We start from the raw sequence: 19674 nt of genomic DNA, 5'->3' as shown, positions 1-19674 counted from the left end.
ACAAAAAAAGGAAAAAATATCTTTATTCTTTTTTCTCTCTCTTCTTCTCTCTAGCTAGCCAACATTTTTCGTTCAAGACTCTAGTGATGGAGCTCTACCTCTATTCCACCCTATTTCTAAGCAAATATAAATCCTCACTAACTCACCTTCCTCAAAAATAAAGAAACCTAACAAATACACTACTTTCACCATCTACCACCCATTTTTATTTCCTAAACCATCCACTCTCAACTCTCCGGCAACCTTCAACACTGCTCATACCGGAAAATGTTCGAGGTATTTAACTTTTAGTCTTGAAAATTCCAATTTATTCTCGACGTCTAGCTCCTCGATTGGATTTCAGTTTGGTCATATTTTATTATTTATATTGGGGAAGGGAACTTATGTTTTGATTGACTACATATGACTCATGACTGTGATACTGGAGGTAGAAGATAAGTGAGTGGTTGTACTCACTGTATAGCAGTTCCAATTGTTGAAACATGAAGAAATTAATAAAGACGAAAAAATGAAGAGCACAAAATCTCAAAAGTATTTATTGTAACTTTCTGGGATGGAGCTGACGAAAGAAGACGTGTACTTTCCTTTTTAGTATGTTTCAAAATAAATGACATATTTTTAAATTTGAAAATAATTTAACTTTAAACTCTTCATTTGTTTTACACTTAATGAGAAATTTTTATAACCACACAAATGTAATGCCCCACAAAGCTTTTACCTCGTAAGCTTTTAAGACCACAAGTTTCAAAAGTCTTTTTTTTTTCTTAAACTCCGTATCGAATCAAACTACCTCATCTAAATTGAAACGGACGGAGTATTTTATTGACAAATGTGAAATGGCCCCACACAATGCCATGATGAACTTACATGTTGGCTGAGGCTCAAGGTGCCACTATTGTTAATACGTATAAATTATTTTAAGAATAATTGTGAAGAAATATTTTCAAATGACTTGCTTAACTCAAGGATTATTTTTCGTATGTCTAGGGAGGTCGATGATTTTACCGAGTATGTAATTACCTAATTAAATTTTTGTTGATGGACTAAACAAGCCCAATAATGCTTTTATGGTCTGATACTATCTGTTTTGGGTAAGCCTCCAAGATTTTTCCCAAAATATTTCATACCATTAAGAGTTTCATTCACCTTATATGTAAGCTCCTAATCTTTTTAGCTATTAATGTGGGACTTTATTCGCACACCTAACACTCTTCCTCTCGAACTAAATTCCATGTGGCTCATCAACACGATTCATGGGTCTCTCTCTAGAACTAAGTTCGGCGTAGCCCATAACCACGATCCACAAGTCAATTTCTGAGTTTTACTACGTACCACTCACATCGTTTAGAGTATTTATAGAAACTGAAGCTCGCAACTAGCTTCTTGTTGTTGTGTGTGTGTCTTCACTCTCGTAAGGGTAAGAAAACAGAGACTTGCACTCCATCACTCTACCATCGCAATATTCATCCTGTCGAACCGGGGCTCTGATACTGATTGTTAGGCTAAACTAGCCCAATAAGTTCTTAGTTTGATATGATACTGCCCGTTTTAGGTCAAGCCCACAAGATTTTCTCCAAAAAGTCTTACATCATTAAGAGATTGCTACATATTGTATAAGCTCTCAATCTTTTCAGCGATACTGCAAGCCAGGCTCTAAACACCTCTATACCTAACTAACTTTTGCTAATTCCCACTATGTCATTCAATGGTGGCAATATTTTTAGTTGACTCTTATGCATAGTCAAATTGCATCCCTAGCCTTACATATTCTTTTTCATTCATAAAGGCTCCGATGACATACTTTGGGAATATTGCATATTTCATTGGGTTGTTTTTATGAAGATTCATTTCATTATGTTATTTTATTTATGATGAGATCGGTTTACCAAAGTTATGTTTTACTCTCCGATTACTTATAAAGTATTGCTCGTGGTGACTGATGAGGATGTATGAAAGTATTGCTTGTGATGGGGATATATGAGACGCAAGATTTGCTTTGATCGTTGTGCGGTGTATAATGATGTGTCTTTAAGATTTTTGGGGCGTGAGAGGTAAGTTGTATCTAGTAGTATTATACTTTTGATAGAAATGGGCCTTAAGTAACCTTAAGGTTGGAATGGGAGTGTACTCTATTAAGGACATTTCTTAGTAGTAAAATAAAATAGAAAATAATTTTCACCCAATATTATATTCGAATTACCTTCCAGCCATAACTGTTGTACAATTTTGCTAAAGCTTGAGAACAACAAACTCTTATGTCATCACTGCAGTCATTAAACCACTAAAAAGAAGAAGAAAAAGTTGAAATTAAAAAAAAAAAGGAAAGAAAGAAGCCAATAAATTGGTATAATAATATAATTATACAAAGGAAGGAAAACTTTTAGAAATTAAATTGCAATGCTAATAAAAATAAACAAACCTCCCCATATTTGGCCAATTTGATATTAGGTATAAGCTTTGGTGACTTCAGCAGAGGGAAACATAGTTTTGCCTGGAATAAAGAAATTTGGAAGAGATAAATTATAATCAGTTATAAAGAGAAAGAATGAAATGATTGCAAATAAAATTCTTCGTTTTTCCTTATTTTTTATTAACTTTCTTGGATAAAATTGTGAGAGTACATCATCTTTTTTGTATTACAACTTCGGTAATAAATTTTACTCTAATGATCACTTTGTATTGGTAAAATACGGTTATGACACGTGGTCAGAACGATAGTTGACACGTGACAAATACTTCTTGATCAAGACCACATCACATATAGTTATTTGGAACGAAGACTAAAGATCCAAGAACTAATTTTGGATCTGCATAAGCACAACTCAAATCAGACATGGGATGTTCCGGAGCTGTACTTCTGCTTAGACATAAGAGTCCTGATAGATACTCATCCTGCAACATCGAACTCTGGCGAGATCCCCCCTCAACCATGCCCGTTAGTTACAACACAGGTACATGTAACTGAGTAGATTCGCGCTTACTGCAGATAATGGGCGTAACGTTTAGGCTAAATATTAGGAGGATAGTTACATTAAGGTTAGACTATAAATACACATGTTTCCACAATTATAACCCATTATAATTCAACTTGACAGACGGATATTATACTTCAGCTCATTTCTCTTAATTATCAGCATTGATCATCAGATGTCATTCACTGGAGTTTCTTCAATAAGAATCTCTCTTTGTCGTTCCTTGCTCGTTTTGTTATTTCAATTACTTCATAATTTTTATTATATTGCTTTTCATCAGCACGTAATGACCCGACCGATCGTTTTGTGTATTTGAGCTTCATTCTCCTACTTGATATTTTTTGTATGTGTATTTGTTATTTTGTGACTTTTGGGATGGTTGATTTGATTTTGGGAAGGTTTTGAGAGGGATTTGAGACACTTACTCTCTTTTTGGAAGTTTAAGTTGTAAGAATTGATCAAAGTTTGAATTTTGTACAAACGGCCTCGGATTGATGATTTGAGGGTTCCGCTAGGTTCGTATAGTGATTTTGGACTTGTGCGTATACCCGAATTTGGATTTGGAGGTTCCTTTGATATTTTGGTGCTATTAATCGAAAGTTAGTAATTTAGAGGTTTGGAGAATTCCTAAGTTTGACCGGGGGTTGACTTTGATGATATCGAATTTAGATTTTTATTGCGAAAGTTGGAATAGGTCCATTTTATCATTTGAAACTTGTGTGCAAAGGTTGGGTTTAATCCGAATTGGTAAGGCTTGAATCGAACGCTTGGTTCAAAATTTGAAAGTTAATGAACTTAAGAGAAACTTAACATGTGGTTTGGATTGTTGATTCTTAGTTTTGATGTTAGTTCTGGTATTTGAAGCATTTGGACAAGTATTGATAAGGTATTTGGACTTGGTGGAATATTTGGATGGGGTCCCGAGTGCTCGGGTGTATTTTCGGGTAGTTTCAGATCATTTCCATGAGTTGAGAAATCAGATTTTTGCTGGTATCTAGTGTTCATAGCATTCACGGGGATGGCACCGCATTCACGATGAAGTATTTGAGGGCTGGGGGTTGTTGTTCTTCGTGTTCGCGGAGGGGCAACCTCGTTCACGAAGAAGGAAGTTGAGCTAGGGAGTAGACTTTCGCGTTTGAGAGGGAGTTAGCCGTGTTCGCGAAGAGGATGGGCTTTTGTCCTTGGCATTAGCGGGACCCTTATCGTGTTCACGAAGAAGGTTTGAGGATGAGGCAGTGTATGATTCGCGAACGCGAGGCAGGTGACGCATTCACAGAGGGTATAACTAGGCGGTGTATTTAATGACATAATTTCGGGATTTTGCCCATTCTCTCATATTTGAACCCTAGACTTTGAGAAGTGGAGATTTTAGAGAGCAAGTTCACTACTACTTTGGAGGTAAGAAATCTTTACTTGAATTTAACTTTATATCATGATTTTTTATGAATTTCTACACCTAAAAGCATGGATTTTAAAGTGAAATTTGGGGGATTTGGCAAAACTTTTGGAGTCGATTTTGAAATATACTTGTATATTTGGACACGTATTTGAATGGATGTTCGAGATTTGTGAGTTTTGTCGGGTTTCAAAAGGCGGGCTCAGGTTGACTTTTTGATTGATTTTGTGTATTTTATTAAAGATTTCATCTTTATCTTCGATTTCTATAGTCTTATTCAATATTATTGGGTTGTATTTTACTAGATTCTAGCCGTTTGGAGTTGGATTTTTGAGAATTTAACATATTTGGTGATTTTAAGGCTACCGGGTAGCGGAACTCTTGGCTAACCTTTTGTTAAGAGAAATCCCCTTAGGATTTGACTTGATTGCTATGTGTTTAAGATATTGGAGGTGGTGTAAATACGTGGTGGCGAGCGTATATGTACTTACCGAGTTTATATCATGACCAAGGTAGAATTAAAATATTGTATGCCTTATTTTGACTATGTGCACATTTGATTCATGATTTATTTGATTAGTGTGACTACGTTTGCTCTCTTTTCATGTTAAAAATCATGCATTGGTTTACGATTATTTATGAAGGTATAGGAACTTATCCTTGATATGTTGAATTTCTTAAATTATCCGTAGTCACATAGATATTAGGTCTTGACAAAGAATTTAATTGATTTGGTTTAATCATATTGTTTGTGGTCCAACGTATTAATTCAATTTCTTAATCTATTTGTCAAATGTTAGGTTGAAAATTTTGGCGCTCACCATGGATCCCTAACAATTGTATAGTTATTCTAATATGTCATTAATCATTTCTTGATTCCTTAGTTCTCACTTGTTAATTGTATTCTAAGGCAACATAATGTTTGGACACAACAACTGGCCAATTAATCCTGTTAAGCAAAATGACGAAACCCGACCAAATGAATAAGGTCTACCAACCGGAGGAATAGCACGATCAACTCCAGATAATTGGAGTCAGGAATACACCATTCACATCTAAAGAGAATTCCCTTGTACGATCTTCTAGTAGGGGGAGAGAACAATCCGGTCTGGAAGAAACAATGATATTTCATAGCCCAATAATAGACATGGAGCAATCAGATTGGGATAGTGGTGATAGCCCTAACCAGCAGTGCGAACACCAAAATGCTGACGCTCCAACAAAGAACAGAACCAGTTGTGAAAACTCCCAAACTACACCCCAAGAAAAGTTGAACTCCCTGATGATCTAGAGACTGGAAGTTCAGGTACAACTGGTCATTCAGAATTGTAAAGTTTGATATTAACTCTGCAAGACTCTTTGCTGAAATAGATCAAGGAGAAAAATAAGCAGATTGATCAAATTCCGGGGGTTTCACCCATTCTCAAAAGGATAGACATAGAAAAGTATCCCCAGTAGCCCTGGAGCCGAGACCATATCATAGCTTAAGTTCAAAATATTGGATATCCTAAAGTATGATGGAACTTCAAACCCCCGAGACCATGTCATAGCTTAAACAACCAAATCAAGGGAAACGATCTTGGCAAAGTAGGAGATCGAATCGATACTCGTCAAGAAGTTCGAAGAAATTCTCACGAAGGGGGCATTAACCTAGTATTCTCTTTTGCCTGAAAATTCAATTAGTTCATTTGCAGAACTTGCAATGCCTTCGTTAAGGCATGCACCAGAGCCTAGAATGTTGGGAAGAGAATGGAGGACATCTTCAAAACTCAACAAGGGAGCATATAGTTACTCTGAGACTTCATGGACCGATTTTAGCGAGAGGGAGGATACTACTACACACGGTCGCGAACAATTGGGCTGCAGGCCTGCAGTGGCCTTCACAAAGAATTTGAAAAAAAGAGTTTAGAGGCTACGCGGAGATTGAAGGATAGTCTTCGAGATTTCCACCCAAAAAAATAGAACGATATATTATCGGTATAGCACTAAACTCCAGATAGAGGACGACATGGTAGTTCAAACTGGTGTTGATAAAAAATTGGGAAGTAGATACATCGACCGTTTGGAGAACACAATAAGATGAATAGAGCATGACCATAGGAATTCAAGGAGTTGGTACAAAACCTTACACTGGATCTTCTCGGCAAGGATCCGAGAAGAGATGGGAAGCAAGCCAGGATAATAGAGGTTCCAACTGAAAAGACAACACCGAACCTTCACGAACTGGAAAGGTACATGATGTACCAAATCTCACAGAACACATTTTTTGTATCAGTCCAACTAAGTTAGTAGTTGATTTGATGCATATTGAAGACAAACGTGTCAGTCATGATGCACTGGTAGTTATATTATGAATTTTAGAAGCTGATGCCAAACTTGTTTTAATTGGTTCAAGTATCTCCATAAATATCATCCGATTAAGGGTTGTGGAGGAGATGCAATTGATAGAAAAAAATCATTATGGCAGGGCGTGTCTCTCTAGATTTAGCAAACTCCAGCGAGAAAACCCGGGGAGAAATTACTTTGTCAAATTTTGCAAAAGGGTCCAAAGACACCCTATTCCAAGTGATAGCCGGAGATATGGCCTACAATATCATCATAACGAGATCGTGGATTCATGACATGCAAAAGCGTTCATCTACATTCAAGTATTGATGTTCCCGACTAAATAGGGTTTTAGAGAGATCAAAGGAGAATAAAGAGCAGCTCAAGAGATGAACTTGATGGTTCTCACAAGCAGCCTTGCCGAAAGCAGGAATTCTATATAGTAATTAAAGCAGCAAAGGTCACCAATGTTCCCAAACTCATGACCGATCTAGTAGACGAAGTGCCAAATATTGATGAACTCAAGTCCCGATGGTTCAAGATACGATCAACAATTCCGACAAACTAGATGCTACTAAACCAACAATCAAAGAGATAGATACAGTCATCCTTTTCATCAATTTCTTGGAGAGAAAGGCTTATGTCAGTTCGAGTCTTAACCTCAAAGTCAGAACCATATTTATTGAATTCTTACATTTTAATATAGATTATTTTTCCTGGTCCCACAAATATGATAAGTATTCCAACGTAGTGGCAGTTCCAAAAAATAATAGTAAGTGGAGAGTATGCATTGATTAGACTAATTTGAATAAAACATGCCCCAAATTTTTTTTTCCATTACCGCATATTGATCAACTCATAGACGCTACTAATGGGCGTGAGCTATTAAGATTTTTAGATGTATATTCTGGGTAAAATAAAATTATAATGGACCCGAAAGGTCAGAAGAATACTTTATTTTTTGTTACGGACCAGGGGACAACGTAATGCTATTCGGACTTAAGAACGTCGGAGCCACATATAAATGATTGGTAAATTGAATATTTAAGGACTACATCAGAAAATCTATGAAAGTTTACATTGATGATATACTGGTAAGTCTGTCCAATCAGAGGATCAGTTGAGCCATTTAAGGGAAATTTTCGCCATTCTTCGGAGATACAATATGAAGTTAAACTCGGAGAAATATCCATTTATAGTAGCTTTCGAAAAGTTATTCGGACTTCTCGTTTCTAATAGGGGAAGTAAAGTCAATCTGGATCAAATCAAAGCCATTAAAGGAATATCGGATGTGCTAACAAGTAAAAAGGGCAAAGGTTGACAGGTCGGATAGCAGCTTTGGGAAGACTTACATCCAGATCTTTAGAAAGTATTATAAGTTCTTCTCCACACTCTAAAAAATAAAAAGACTTTGACTAGACTCCAAAATCTCAGCAACTTCTCAGAGATGTAAAGAGTTATTTGGCTAATTCATCACTACTCTCGAAAGCCCAGATGGAGAATAGTTGTTAGTCTACTTGGCAAGTTCAGAAATATCGGTGAGTATTGTCTTAGTACGAGAAAATAAAGGTATACAATCTCTTATATATTATGTCAATGAATCACTTCTAGACATAGAAATTAGATACCTACACTTAGAAAAATTAGCTCTGGAACTAATAGTAGCTGCCCAGAAGCTTTATGCATTATTTTCAGTGTCATCATACGTTTGTTGTCACGACTTTTCTATTATAGAGCATCCTTCACAAACTAAAACTCCCGGGATAAATTGCTAAGTGGACGGTCGAACTTAGTAAATATGACATTACATATCAACCTTGTACTGCCATCAAATCACAAGTCTTAGCTGACATTTTGGTTGACTTCAGTTTGGGTATACTCCCCAAGGCTGAAAAAGAAGCGATAATAGCTTCTGGTACAGTACCCGAATTTTGGACCCTTGTCGCGGATGGGTCAGTCTTTTAACATTAAGGACTCCCAGCTTATGGTAAAATCAAATCCAAGGAACGTATGCATCACGGGAGGCTCGCATGTAGCAATACTTAGCTAAATTCATGAATCTCTAAATGCATTATGAGAATAGAAGGTCATACAAATACCTCGGGAGAATAACTTTGAAGAAGATGCACTGGCACATCTAAGTTTAGCAGAAGATATCATTGAGTCGGGAAGCAACTAGTGGTTCATCTATTCTATTCTTCCATCGACAAAAGTAGAAATAAGGTAAATTCGATACATTTAACTTGAGATTGGTGTAATAAATTTGTCAATTACTTGGAGAACAGGATAGTACCCTAAGACAAGAAGAAGCTAGACAACTTAGGATCCCGACAGGTAGTTATTATCTTATTAAAGCAGAACTATTCCGGAGAACATTTAGTGGTCCTTTTGCTAGGTGCCTAGGACCAGGAGAGAGAGATTATATAATGAGAGAAGTTCATGTAAGATGTTGCGACAATTATACCAGGGACAGAGCTTTACCTCATAAGCTCATTAGGTCCGAATACTATTGGCCCAAAATGGAGCAAGACATAAAGGATTTTCTCATAAAATGTAAAAAAATATCAGCATTTCGCCCATCTGCTACACCAATCGGCGAGCCCCTCCACCCCTTCTTCGCCTTGTGGCCATTCATGAAGTGGGATACTGACATAGTTGGATCACTTCTATAAGCCTCGAGACAAGTAAACGTTTTGCTAGATTTTCATTCTCTAAATGGGTGGAAGCATGTACATTTTCAAAACTCTGAGAGAAAGAAATTAAGGACTTCATATAGAGAAATATCATATGTCGTTTCGAAGTTCCAAAAGAGATCACGTGCTATAACAGACCATAGTTCATCAGAGCAAAACTGACAAAATTCCTCAAAAAATAGAAAACTAAAAGAATTACTTCAACTCTGTATCATCCATAAGCTAATGGACATGTTGAATCATCCAACAAAATCGTGTTGGATATTTAAAGAAGAGGTTAGAAGCAGCTAAAGGTAAATGGCCAGAGTTATTGTTCTGAGTGTTGTGGGCATACCGGACAACAATGAAGATCAGCACCGAAGAGTCCCCATTCTACTCGTCTATGGATCAGAAGCGCTTTTTCTTGTGAAAATAGGACAATCGAGCTTAAGTTTTTCCTACAACCGAGGAATCAAACAACAAAGCCTTGGCAACTGTATTGGACTTAGTGGAGGGACATCAAGAAATGATGTTAATCAAGATGACCGCACAGAAGGAGAGAATTGAAAATTATTATAATTAAAGGGCAACCTTAGATACTTCAAGGTAGGGGACTACGTACTTCAGAAGGAATTCCCCGGAACTCAAGAACATAATTTCGTTAAACTCATGTTGGTCAACTAGAATATTGCTCACTTGAGAACATGGACAAAAACCTCATTTTGGTCAACTGGAATATTGCTCACCTGAAACGGTTTTACTTCAAAGAACCTAAATGGTTTATTCTACCTCTCTATAGTTATTTTATTTGTACCAATATATTCAGATGATAGGAAAAGCTAGCCCGAATGATGATATTAATGACCCTTGGTATATTTTCGAAACTAAAATAATTCCCTACCAGGGTCAAGGCGGTGTGACCAAAAAGGCTAAAGTGTCGCCTTCATCTATGTACTACATGTCTCCTATATTTCTTTTTCAAGAACATGATATATGGAAGGGTAGATGACAATGATGAAAGATCAAGTGGCTACGACAAGGCAATCAAGCGAAAAATTTAGTGTCCGAGTTTTAATCCTTCAAACTCAAACACTAAGTGGATTACATAGAGACCAACACTCATAGACAACTTAGTCTAACCGAATATTATAATAGTAATATATCCGAGAATAATATTTACACTTGGAGCAAAAACATTAATCATCCGGGACAAGCAAGCATTATTCATGTATCAGCGATCAGACAATGATAATTTTTATTGAAATAAAAAGCTCTTCTAAGAGGATTGAATTGTTTTTCTTAGGATATATTATCCCTTATTTTCGTTCGAAATAGAACTAAGTTCATCAAAGAAACTTAGTAAAAGTTATACGGATCAATTATCCTATACTATTAAATAAAAATCTTGAATATTATATAATTTTCATTTACAAAAATAAGCCATATCATTATGTTTAGCATTTTATTACATGCAAACAAGTAAGGATGCGATATCCATGCTTAGGTAAGGATGAGACGTCATCCTGATAAGCATCAAACACATTATGGGCACATTTTATGCCGATTTTATAAGAACATTATCTATGAATATCGAACAATCAATGTATCAGTTTAAAAAAACTTTTGCTCCAGCATAAAAAAGACAAATTTTGAAGTCTACATACGACTAAGTAAAATGGCCGAGGGACTAAGATGAAACTTTTATTCCAAGATTGCCCAAAAATATAAGAAAATATTTTTAAGTATGATATATTCAAAGCAAACACAATTTGCATATTATTAGAGAAATAAATTTGATTGATATTTTATTAAGAGCCCAAACCCGGTATGTACATAATGCATTGTTCAAGAAGGAGGGTCTAGTGAATGCAGAGATTGCATCCAAAGCGGAAGCATGAGGTAGGAAAGATAAGGGAACATTCGGGATATCAATCACCGGAGGGGAGAAGATGCAAGATGTGCTAATATCTCCTCCTCCTCCTCCTCCTCCTCCTCATCATCATCATCATCATCATCATCATCTCCCTCTTCTTCTTCTTCTTCTTCTTCTTCTTCTTCTTCTTCTTCTTCTTCTTCCTCTCTCTCGCCTATATCTTCTGAGTTATTTTCATTCATCCCTAGGCTATATTTCTTCTCTCTCGCCTATATTTTCTGAGTTATTTTCATTCATCCCTAGGCTATATTCTCTTCCATCGAGGGATGAAAATCCCAGAAGTACCCCGATATATTTTGATTGGTCTTGGAGATCCATAATCTTCCTATCTATGTTCGGCTTCACGACATAGACTTCACGAAGAGTTTCCAAATGGGTCTCCAGAGTAACTCAATTATGGTCTAACTCTGTCTTCTCCTTCATGTCTTCAAGCTATCTGGCCAAGTTGTTATAAGCTTCCTACATAGTAGCCCTATCGGCAGCACTAACTTTTCAAAAAAGAGCTTGCAAGTGGAGGAGGCTAATTCTTTTCAAATGCTGGATAGACCTGAAACTAGTGGAGCAGGACCAAGCAAGCAAGTTAGAAATGAGGGAGGCCATTTAAAACCTCCCTTAGGGAATGAATAGCATCATGTGCTGGAATACTAGAGGGCTCAATGGCCCTAATAAGCATTGGCAATCTTTTCTAATTTAGAGTTTCATTATAATGGTAGAATTTGATTAACTTGGCGACCATATTACTATCATGCTAGTTACCTAAATGGGAATGCCCAAGCTATCACATGGCAGGTGCAAAATATGGGGTTGCAGTTGTAATTTATTATGACAATTGTGTATGCATATAATACAAAGGAAGAGAGGAAGGAATTGTGGAGGTACTTGAAAGATGTAAGTAGGAACTGTCAATGCCCTTGAATTATCATGGGAGATTTGAATTCCATTTTAAACATTACTGACAGAAAGGGAGGGACTCCAGTCGCTGTTAGTGAAGTACTGGATTTCCAAAGATGTGTAGAAGATTGTGAGCTAATGAAGCTGCCATCCAAAGGGAGCAGGTGCACTTGTAATGATAAACAAGGGGAGCACATAATTTTCTCTAAAATAGACTGAGAGTTTGTAAATAATGACTGGCTATTAAATATGCCTCACTACATAGCTAATTACTTACCAGAGGGAATTAGTGACCACTGCCCAGTGAAAGTAGAGCCAATTAACATCAGACCAAGCATAAGGAAGCCATTTAAATACTGTAATGTATGGGCTAGTCATCCAGGTTTTTTGGAGAAAGTCAAGGAAGTATGGCAAGTACAAGAAGGAGGATGTAAAATGTTGCAAGCAATGAAGAAGCTTAAACTGCTGAAGAAGAGCTTAAAAGAGCTAAATAAGCAGCACTTCATGAATGCCCACAACACTATAGAGCAATATAGGAAATTCAGAAGATCATCCTACCAAGTTGAGATGTTTCTTCAGCAAATAAGTAAGGCTACATGGATCAAATTAGGAGATGATACCAACAGGTATTTTTACTCTATCATCAAACACAGGAAGCTCCAACAAGCAGTCACTCAAATACAAGACAAACATGGAATCAGCATGATCCGGAGAAGATAGCTATGGTCTTTGTGGACTACTATCAGGAATTGCTGGGGAGGAAAGAGCAGGGAAGGGTTAAAGCTTTTGGGAGTTTTTTGAAGAATGGTCACATATTGACAGTGGAAGAACATGTGCAATTGGTGAGACAATACAATAAAAAGGATGTCAAAGAGGCTTTGTTTAGCATTAATATTACAAAAAGCCCAGGGCCTGATGGATACAGTATTGATTTTTTCAAGAAAGCATGGTCAATTGTGGGAGAGGATGTGACTGAAGTTGTACTGGAATTTCTGAGCAATGGGAAGCTTTTGAAGCATCTCAATGCAACCATGATCTCCTTGATTCCAAAAGTAGAGGTGCCACAAATGGCAAGCCAATATAGACCAATATCTTGCTGCAATGTATTATACAAATGCATTCTAAGGTAATATGTCAAAGATTGAACAAGACACTAACCTCACTGGTTGTAGAAAATCAAGCAGCTTTTGTTGAAAGGAGAGCACTAGCTTACAACATTCTAATCTGTCATGATCTAATGAGACATTATAATAGGAGGACTTCACCAAGGTGTTTGATGAAGATTGACTTGAGGAAAGCATATGATACAGTTAGTTGGGACTTCATTGAGGAAGCTCTGATTGGATATGGTTATCTTATTTCATTTATCGAGTTGATCATGGTGTGTATCACATCAACAAAATTCTCAGTAAAAGTAAATGGAGTGGGGTATGGATACTTTGAAGGAAAGAGAGGGCTGAAACAGGGAGACCCAATCTCACCATTGCTCTTTGTACTTGTTATGGAATATCTCACTAGAACTTTGAAAAGGATGAGTGAGCTCCCAGATTTCAAATTTCATCCAATGTGCAAGAATTTAAAGCTGACACATTTAATATTTGCAGATGATCTAATAATCTTTTGCAAAGGAGATATACAATCAATTCTAAGGGGGTAATAGAGGCTTTGCACTACTTCAGTAGTGTGACAGGTTTAGAGGCAAATGCAGACAAAACAAACATCTTCCTGGCAGGAATGGAAGATGAAAGGAAGGAAGAGATATTGACATACACAGGATTTTCAATAGGAACTCTACCTATTAGATATCTTGGTTTGCCTTTGTCATCTAAAAATGGAGTAAGATGGATTGTCACCAACTAGTGGAGAAGATAACTAATAGAATTAATATTGCTTACTCAAAGCAATTGTCCTATGCAGGTAGATTACAGATTATCAATGTTGTTTTATTCTCAATCTATAATTTCTGGGGAGCTATCTTTATATTGCCTCAAAGTGTGCTAAAGGAAGTGGATAGAAAATGTAGGGACTATCTGTGGGGTAGCTCTACTGAGCATAAGAGGGTGCCTCTGATAGCATGGGACAAAGTATGTGTTCCAAAGCGATTTGGAGGGCTGAATATAAAGAGCTGTAGGAAGTGAAATATGGCATCAGTGGGGAAATTGCTATAGCAACTAGCAATGAAACAGGATATGCTTTGGGTGAGATGGGTGCATGGGTTATATATGAAGAATGATGTGAGTATATGGGATCACAAATCACCTCTTGACTGCAGTTGGTACTGGAAGAAGCTCAACTCACTCAAGTTGGGAATGAAGGATTGGTATAAGGATGATAGGTACATGTTGACAGTAAATGGAAACTATTCTGTAACTATGAGCTACAATGTTTTACTAGGAGACATGGTGAAGCTGCCAGAAGCATGGAATAGGCTCATGCAACCAAAGCATAGATTCATAGTATGGCTAGCAAATCAGGAGAGGCTGCTGACCAAGGAAAGGCTCAAGAGATTACAAGTACCAATAAGTGATGATGCATGCTGCTTATGAGGGGATGGGCTGACTGAAACTAAAAAACATATATTTGCTGAGTATACATGGGTTACTGAATTAAGGGAAGAGCTGTTCATATGCTTGGAATACAATTTGCAGAGATATGGGGCGAGACAAACAATAAGATGGATCAAGAGGAAGCACTGGAGACAAACAACAAAGGAGGTGATCATGGCAGTCTAGGGAGCGATGATATACCATGTATGGCAGGCCAGGAATTGGAAGTTGTTTCGAAATATAAATGGGTTGAACTTCTTTTCCAGATCCAACCACAACAACACCATTGCCCCCTTCTTCTTCCTCCCTGAGGCGACAATGAACAGCCGGGGGACTAACTTGAGAACTACTCATCTCAAGCTCGGATTGTCAACCCTTATGCTTTGTAACCTTTTTTCTTTTTGAAGGAAGCTTGACAGGGAAAACACCGGATTCGTCGGCACTCTATTGTCAGAAAAGTAATTCCCGAATTCTCTATGGGGCTTCTCTGTAAACAGGTAGACCAACTCAGGGCCGGGATTGTCGTTTGTCTCCTTCCAGGCCTGATTTTTGGTCCTTAGACTAATCTCAGAAGCAATGACCTTCAATCCCCATGAAACCGTAGAAGAAATGTCCAAGATCTTGGAAATTCGCCTTTTGATACCATTAACCCCACCTAACTCTACCATGGTAGCTGTAATTCACAAAATACTAGTTAAGTAGAAATATAATAAATGAAGAAGATAGGTGAGAAAAGAGAAACTTATGGTTGATGTATTCCACCTTTCAGGGAAAGGCATTTCTCTGAACGAACTAGATACCGGGTTGGCATTATAACAAACCTTTCGTACCACTTCTAAGTGTAATCGTCATCACAGTCAGAAAACGAGATATTTTTCCCTTAGAGGTCATAGTAGACATGCCCCCTCGGTAAAGCTTGGAAGAATAAAGATGGAGAAGATGTTGAAAAGTGAAGTCTATTTAGATTTAGAAGCAAGGTGACGAAGACAAGCAACCAACCTCCATAATCGAGGATCGACTTGAGCCAAGCAAATGAAATATTGCCTGCACTTTTTCTCAATAACTTTGTCTAACGGAAGCTTGAATCCGATGATAGATGGTGACTTTGTTTTAGTAAGTGTATACAAAGGAGTGCCCAGGTCGATAGCTAGTAATTAGTTCATTTGTTCGAATACAATGAAACTTAATACTATCATCATCCCATTTGCAATCATACCGGACGGTAGAAAGATGGTCACGTATAATCACCAAAATAAATTCACCTATCGGTTTGTTCCCAGTACCGTATTGCTTCTTGGTCTTGTCCTAGACCTGAAAATCCATCTTAAGTCCAATATCTTAGGATAATATAAGATATCATATTTTTCTAATCGGGATTTAAGTCGGATCCCCTATTCTTAGAGGAAGATTCGCCGACAGTCGCTTTGTTTACTTTGCTCCTCTTTGTCAATGGCGAAGTATCCAATATTTTTTCTATTTTTTCAAAGACGACCGCTAAGGAAAACCTCTCAGCAACATTGAGACCGATAGAAATAGAAGGCTCATTTTCTTGAGAATTGTGGCTTTGAGATTCCATGTCTGGAAATTGCAGAAATGAAGAAGAAGAAGAAGAAGAAGGAGAAGAAGAAGAAGAAGAAGAAGAAGAATAAGAAGAAGAAGGAGGAGGAGGAGGAGGGGGAGGAGGAGGCTGATTTTCTTGAGAATTGTGGCTTTGAGATTCCACGTCTGGAAATTGCAAAAAAGAAGAAGAAGAAGAGGAGGAGGAGGGCAAAGAGCTTGGGGAAGAATCAGGCAACAGTAGGAGATGTCGAAGGAAAGGAATATTATTTATAGGCATAACAGTCATCATTATCTTGATAATTGACTATAATTTAACCTTCTATCAGAATTTATCATGTGTTAGAAGCATTAAATGAAAAGGATTCACGTCGTTTCAGATTCAAAAGTGTAATGGCGGTTACTTGTGATTTTCGCTTAAATCATTTCATTTTTAGGATACTTTTCCAAAACTACCGAAAAAGTGAGGAACTATCTATATTGGTAAAATACGGCCAGCACAAGAGTTCTGGGTAGACACAAGCGTCCAGGTAGATAGTCATTTTGTAACACCGAACTCTGAGATACACATGATCTGTAGATAAATGTAACCGACTAGATTCATGCTTACTGCAAATAATGGGTGTAATATCTAGGCTAGATATTAGGAGAACAGTTGCATTAAGGTTAACTGTATATATCCTTCTTCCCACAATTATAACCTATTCTGATTCAACATGACAGACTGATATTATATTGAAGCACCTCTCTCTCAATTATCAACATTGCTCATCAGATTTTATTTATTGGAGTTTCTGAAATAAGAATATATCTTTCTCATTTCTTGCTCATTTGGTTATTTCAATTACTTCATGATCATTGTTATTATTATTATTATTACTATATTGCTTTTTATCAACAAGGATCTAATTTCTTTGATTTAATTATATTATTATTTGTAGCCCAACGTATAAATTTAATTGCTTAATTTATTTATCAAATTCTAGGTTGAATACACTTTAGAGTTAATACAACTAGTAGGCGAAACAAAGAATATAATAGAGTAAATATGCATCTATTACTTTCTAATTAAAGTCACATCATGACGTCCAGTCTCAAGATATAAAATATATGTTCAGTCAAGATTTCTTTATAACAAAATTCTTTTATAAACTTCTTAGTTAGCGGATAAAGAGACTGAAGAAGCTGGCGAAGTTAAATATATAAGTATCCAAATACCCTTATATTCCTTCTAAATTGATTCATGTTGAACCACTTTTAAGGTTAAAAGTAAACTAAATTCAATTTTGTAGGAAAAGAAGGAAAAAAATAATCTAACATTGGGTTGCGTTGGTTGATATAAAAATTAAACCACATGAAACAAAAAATAATAATTTTACTTAAAAGAAGAATTAAAAAATGACCACAAGCGCAAAATCCTTCTAATGAATCTCATGATTTAAAATTACTTAATATTAAAATATTCCTAATGTCAAATTGTAATGAGAGGAGAAGATAAATCTTACCTGAGCAGTTTCAGATTGATCTGATGATTTGGGGGAAGTGATAGCTGCATAACTGGAAATTATGAGATTGTAAGTGGGTTTAATTTGCAAATTATTTAAAAATAAAATTGGGCTTAAAAATTAACTTTTAAGCCAATAATACTAACACTAGAAGTGCATCTTCAACAGTAGCAGCCAGTATCCCTACCATTCCAACTGTCCAATTCAGAGGAAGAATACTGAAAAATAAGACACATGCGTGCATTAAATTTTAAATAATAAATAGTAAATACATAGTAGTAATAAAGAAAGGTTGTGAGAAGAAGGTACCCTGAGTGTGAGATACGTCCAAAGCTTGGCTTAAAACCAACAACTCCACAAAGAGCAGCAGGCATTCTAACAGATCCTAAACTTATCCAGAACAATGGGTCAATAACCCAATCCAACTCAAAACTCAAAACCATTTTGTGAGAATGATAAGATTACCTCCTCCATCGACACCAAGGGCAGCAGGGCATAAACCTGCAGCCACAACAGCAGCAGAACCACTAGAAGAACCACCGGCAATCCTTGCAACATTATAAGGATTTCTAGTAGTTCTATAAACAAATTAAGCATCAAAATCAGTACTAGTTAATTATGAGGATTAATTAATAATGGAGTAATGTATAAAACTAGTGTTGTTGTAATATTTTATTTACCCATGATGAGGATTAATACCACTAGTTCCAGCACCAAGCTCATGCATGTTTGTTTTTCCCACCAATATTGCACCACATGATCTCAAACGCCTCACACACTCTGCATCATCCTTGCACCCTCTTACCTTGTGCATCCACTTTGTGCCTCCTGTATTAATAATACTCTACAACTTACCTGAAAACTTAACTTACTGCTCATTTTAATTTTCAACTACCTACTCACCTGTAGTGGGATAAGGCATACAATCAATTTCATCTTTTATTGCAATTGGCACTCCATCTAAAACTGATAATGCTTCTCCTGGGGAACAATCATATGCCGCCAATATTAAACCAATTAAGAAATATTTCTCTAAAATAATAATTAATAAATAGCACTATTTTATTTACCGCCCTCTTCAGATCGTACCTTGTTCGTATCGATTAGTTGACATAGTAGCTTGTCTTAACATATCCTCAGCATCAAAGTTAATAAAAAATGACATTTGCATTGAAGAAGTAGATGATCGATGAACCGCTGATAAAAACCAAAAGACATATGTTGTAAGTCATAAAAGAAAGTCCTAAAGAAATTTAATATATGTCTGAAAAAGCAACTCGAATTGATAATTAGTAATAAATATAAGTCGTTATTAGAAATAATTCAACATAATTCTTTCCATATTGAAATGAAGAAAATGACCATGTGTTTTAAAAATCTCTTGTGATTTATTTTCAGATCTTTTAAGTGTTGTTGAAAAATTTAAAATAAATTAAAAAAATTGTAAAGTGCCATAAAATCAATTTAAGAAGCATGGTTGATCAGGAATTGGCGGCGATATTCGAGCTTTCGCAAAATTCACCATCTTATCCAAGGTCCCAACAACCTCTTTTTTTCTAGAAAAACTAAGAGAATATTAATTGGGGTTTCTCATGATTACTCAAGCGGCCTGATATATTTACCTGTCAATACAAAAATTTTAAATTTTTAAAATTTTACACTGTAACAATATTATATTTTGTATACCTACGAAATATACAATTCACATTTTATATACCTTAATTAATTATATACAATACAAAACTGTATTGTACACACTAAATGTATACAAAATATAAATTATATAGCCCGAAAATATATAAAGTACATATTTGTTGGGGACTTCATACATATTTTATCCTAAATGGGAACAGAGTGTAGTATTTTTCAAATGGGTA

At 36.3% G+C, this 19674-nt stretch overlaps 1 protein-coding gene across 1 annotated transcript in view; it reads right to left on the bottom strand.

The window, feature by feature from the left end:
• LOC107814284 (fatty acid amide hydrolase-like) overlaps positions 1-19006 on the bottom strand; it is a 35758-nt gene extending 16752 nt beyond the window's left edge. The window contains exons 1-9 of the mRNA XM_075227990.1: positions 18887-19006; positions 18701-18778; positions 18478-18625; positions 18263-18375; positions 18107-18182; positions 17944-18015; positions 17798-17849; positions 2420-2491; positions 2201-2281 (exon numbers count right to left, since the gene is read on the bottom strand). Of these exons, the coding sequence (XP_075084091.1) occupies positions 2201-2281; positions 2420-2491; positions 17798-17849; positions 17944-18015; positions 18107-18182; positions 18263-18375; positions 18478-18625; positions 18701-18778; positions 18887-18968 (774 nt within the window). The 5' untranslated portion in view covers positions 18969-19006. The remainder of the gene's footprint in view (positions 1-2200; positions 2282-2419; positions 2492-17797; positions 17850-17943; positions 18016-18106; positions 18183-18262; positions 18376-18477; positions 18626-18700; positions 18779-18886) is intronic.
• Positions 19007-19674: the final 668 nt, after the last annotated feature.

This window comes from Nicotiana tabacum, chromosome 13, assembly GCF_000715075.1.
Source record: "Nicotiana tabacum cultivar K326 chromosome 13, ASM71507v2, whole genome shotgun sequence".
Classification (NCBI taxonomy): domain Eukaryota; kingdom Viridiplantae; phylum Streptophyta; class Magnoliopsida; order Solanales; family Solanaceae; genus Nicotiana; species Nicotiana tabacum.
The sequence above is the reverse complement of the archived record's forward strand: the minus strand, read 5'-3'. Positions and strand labels throughout refer to the sequence as shown.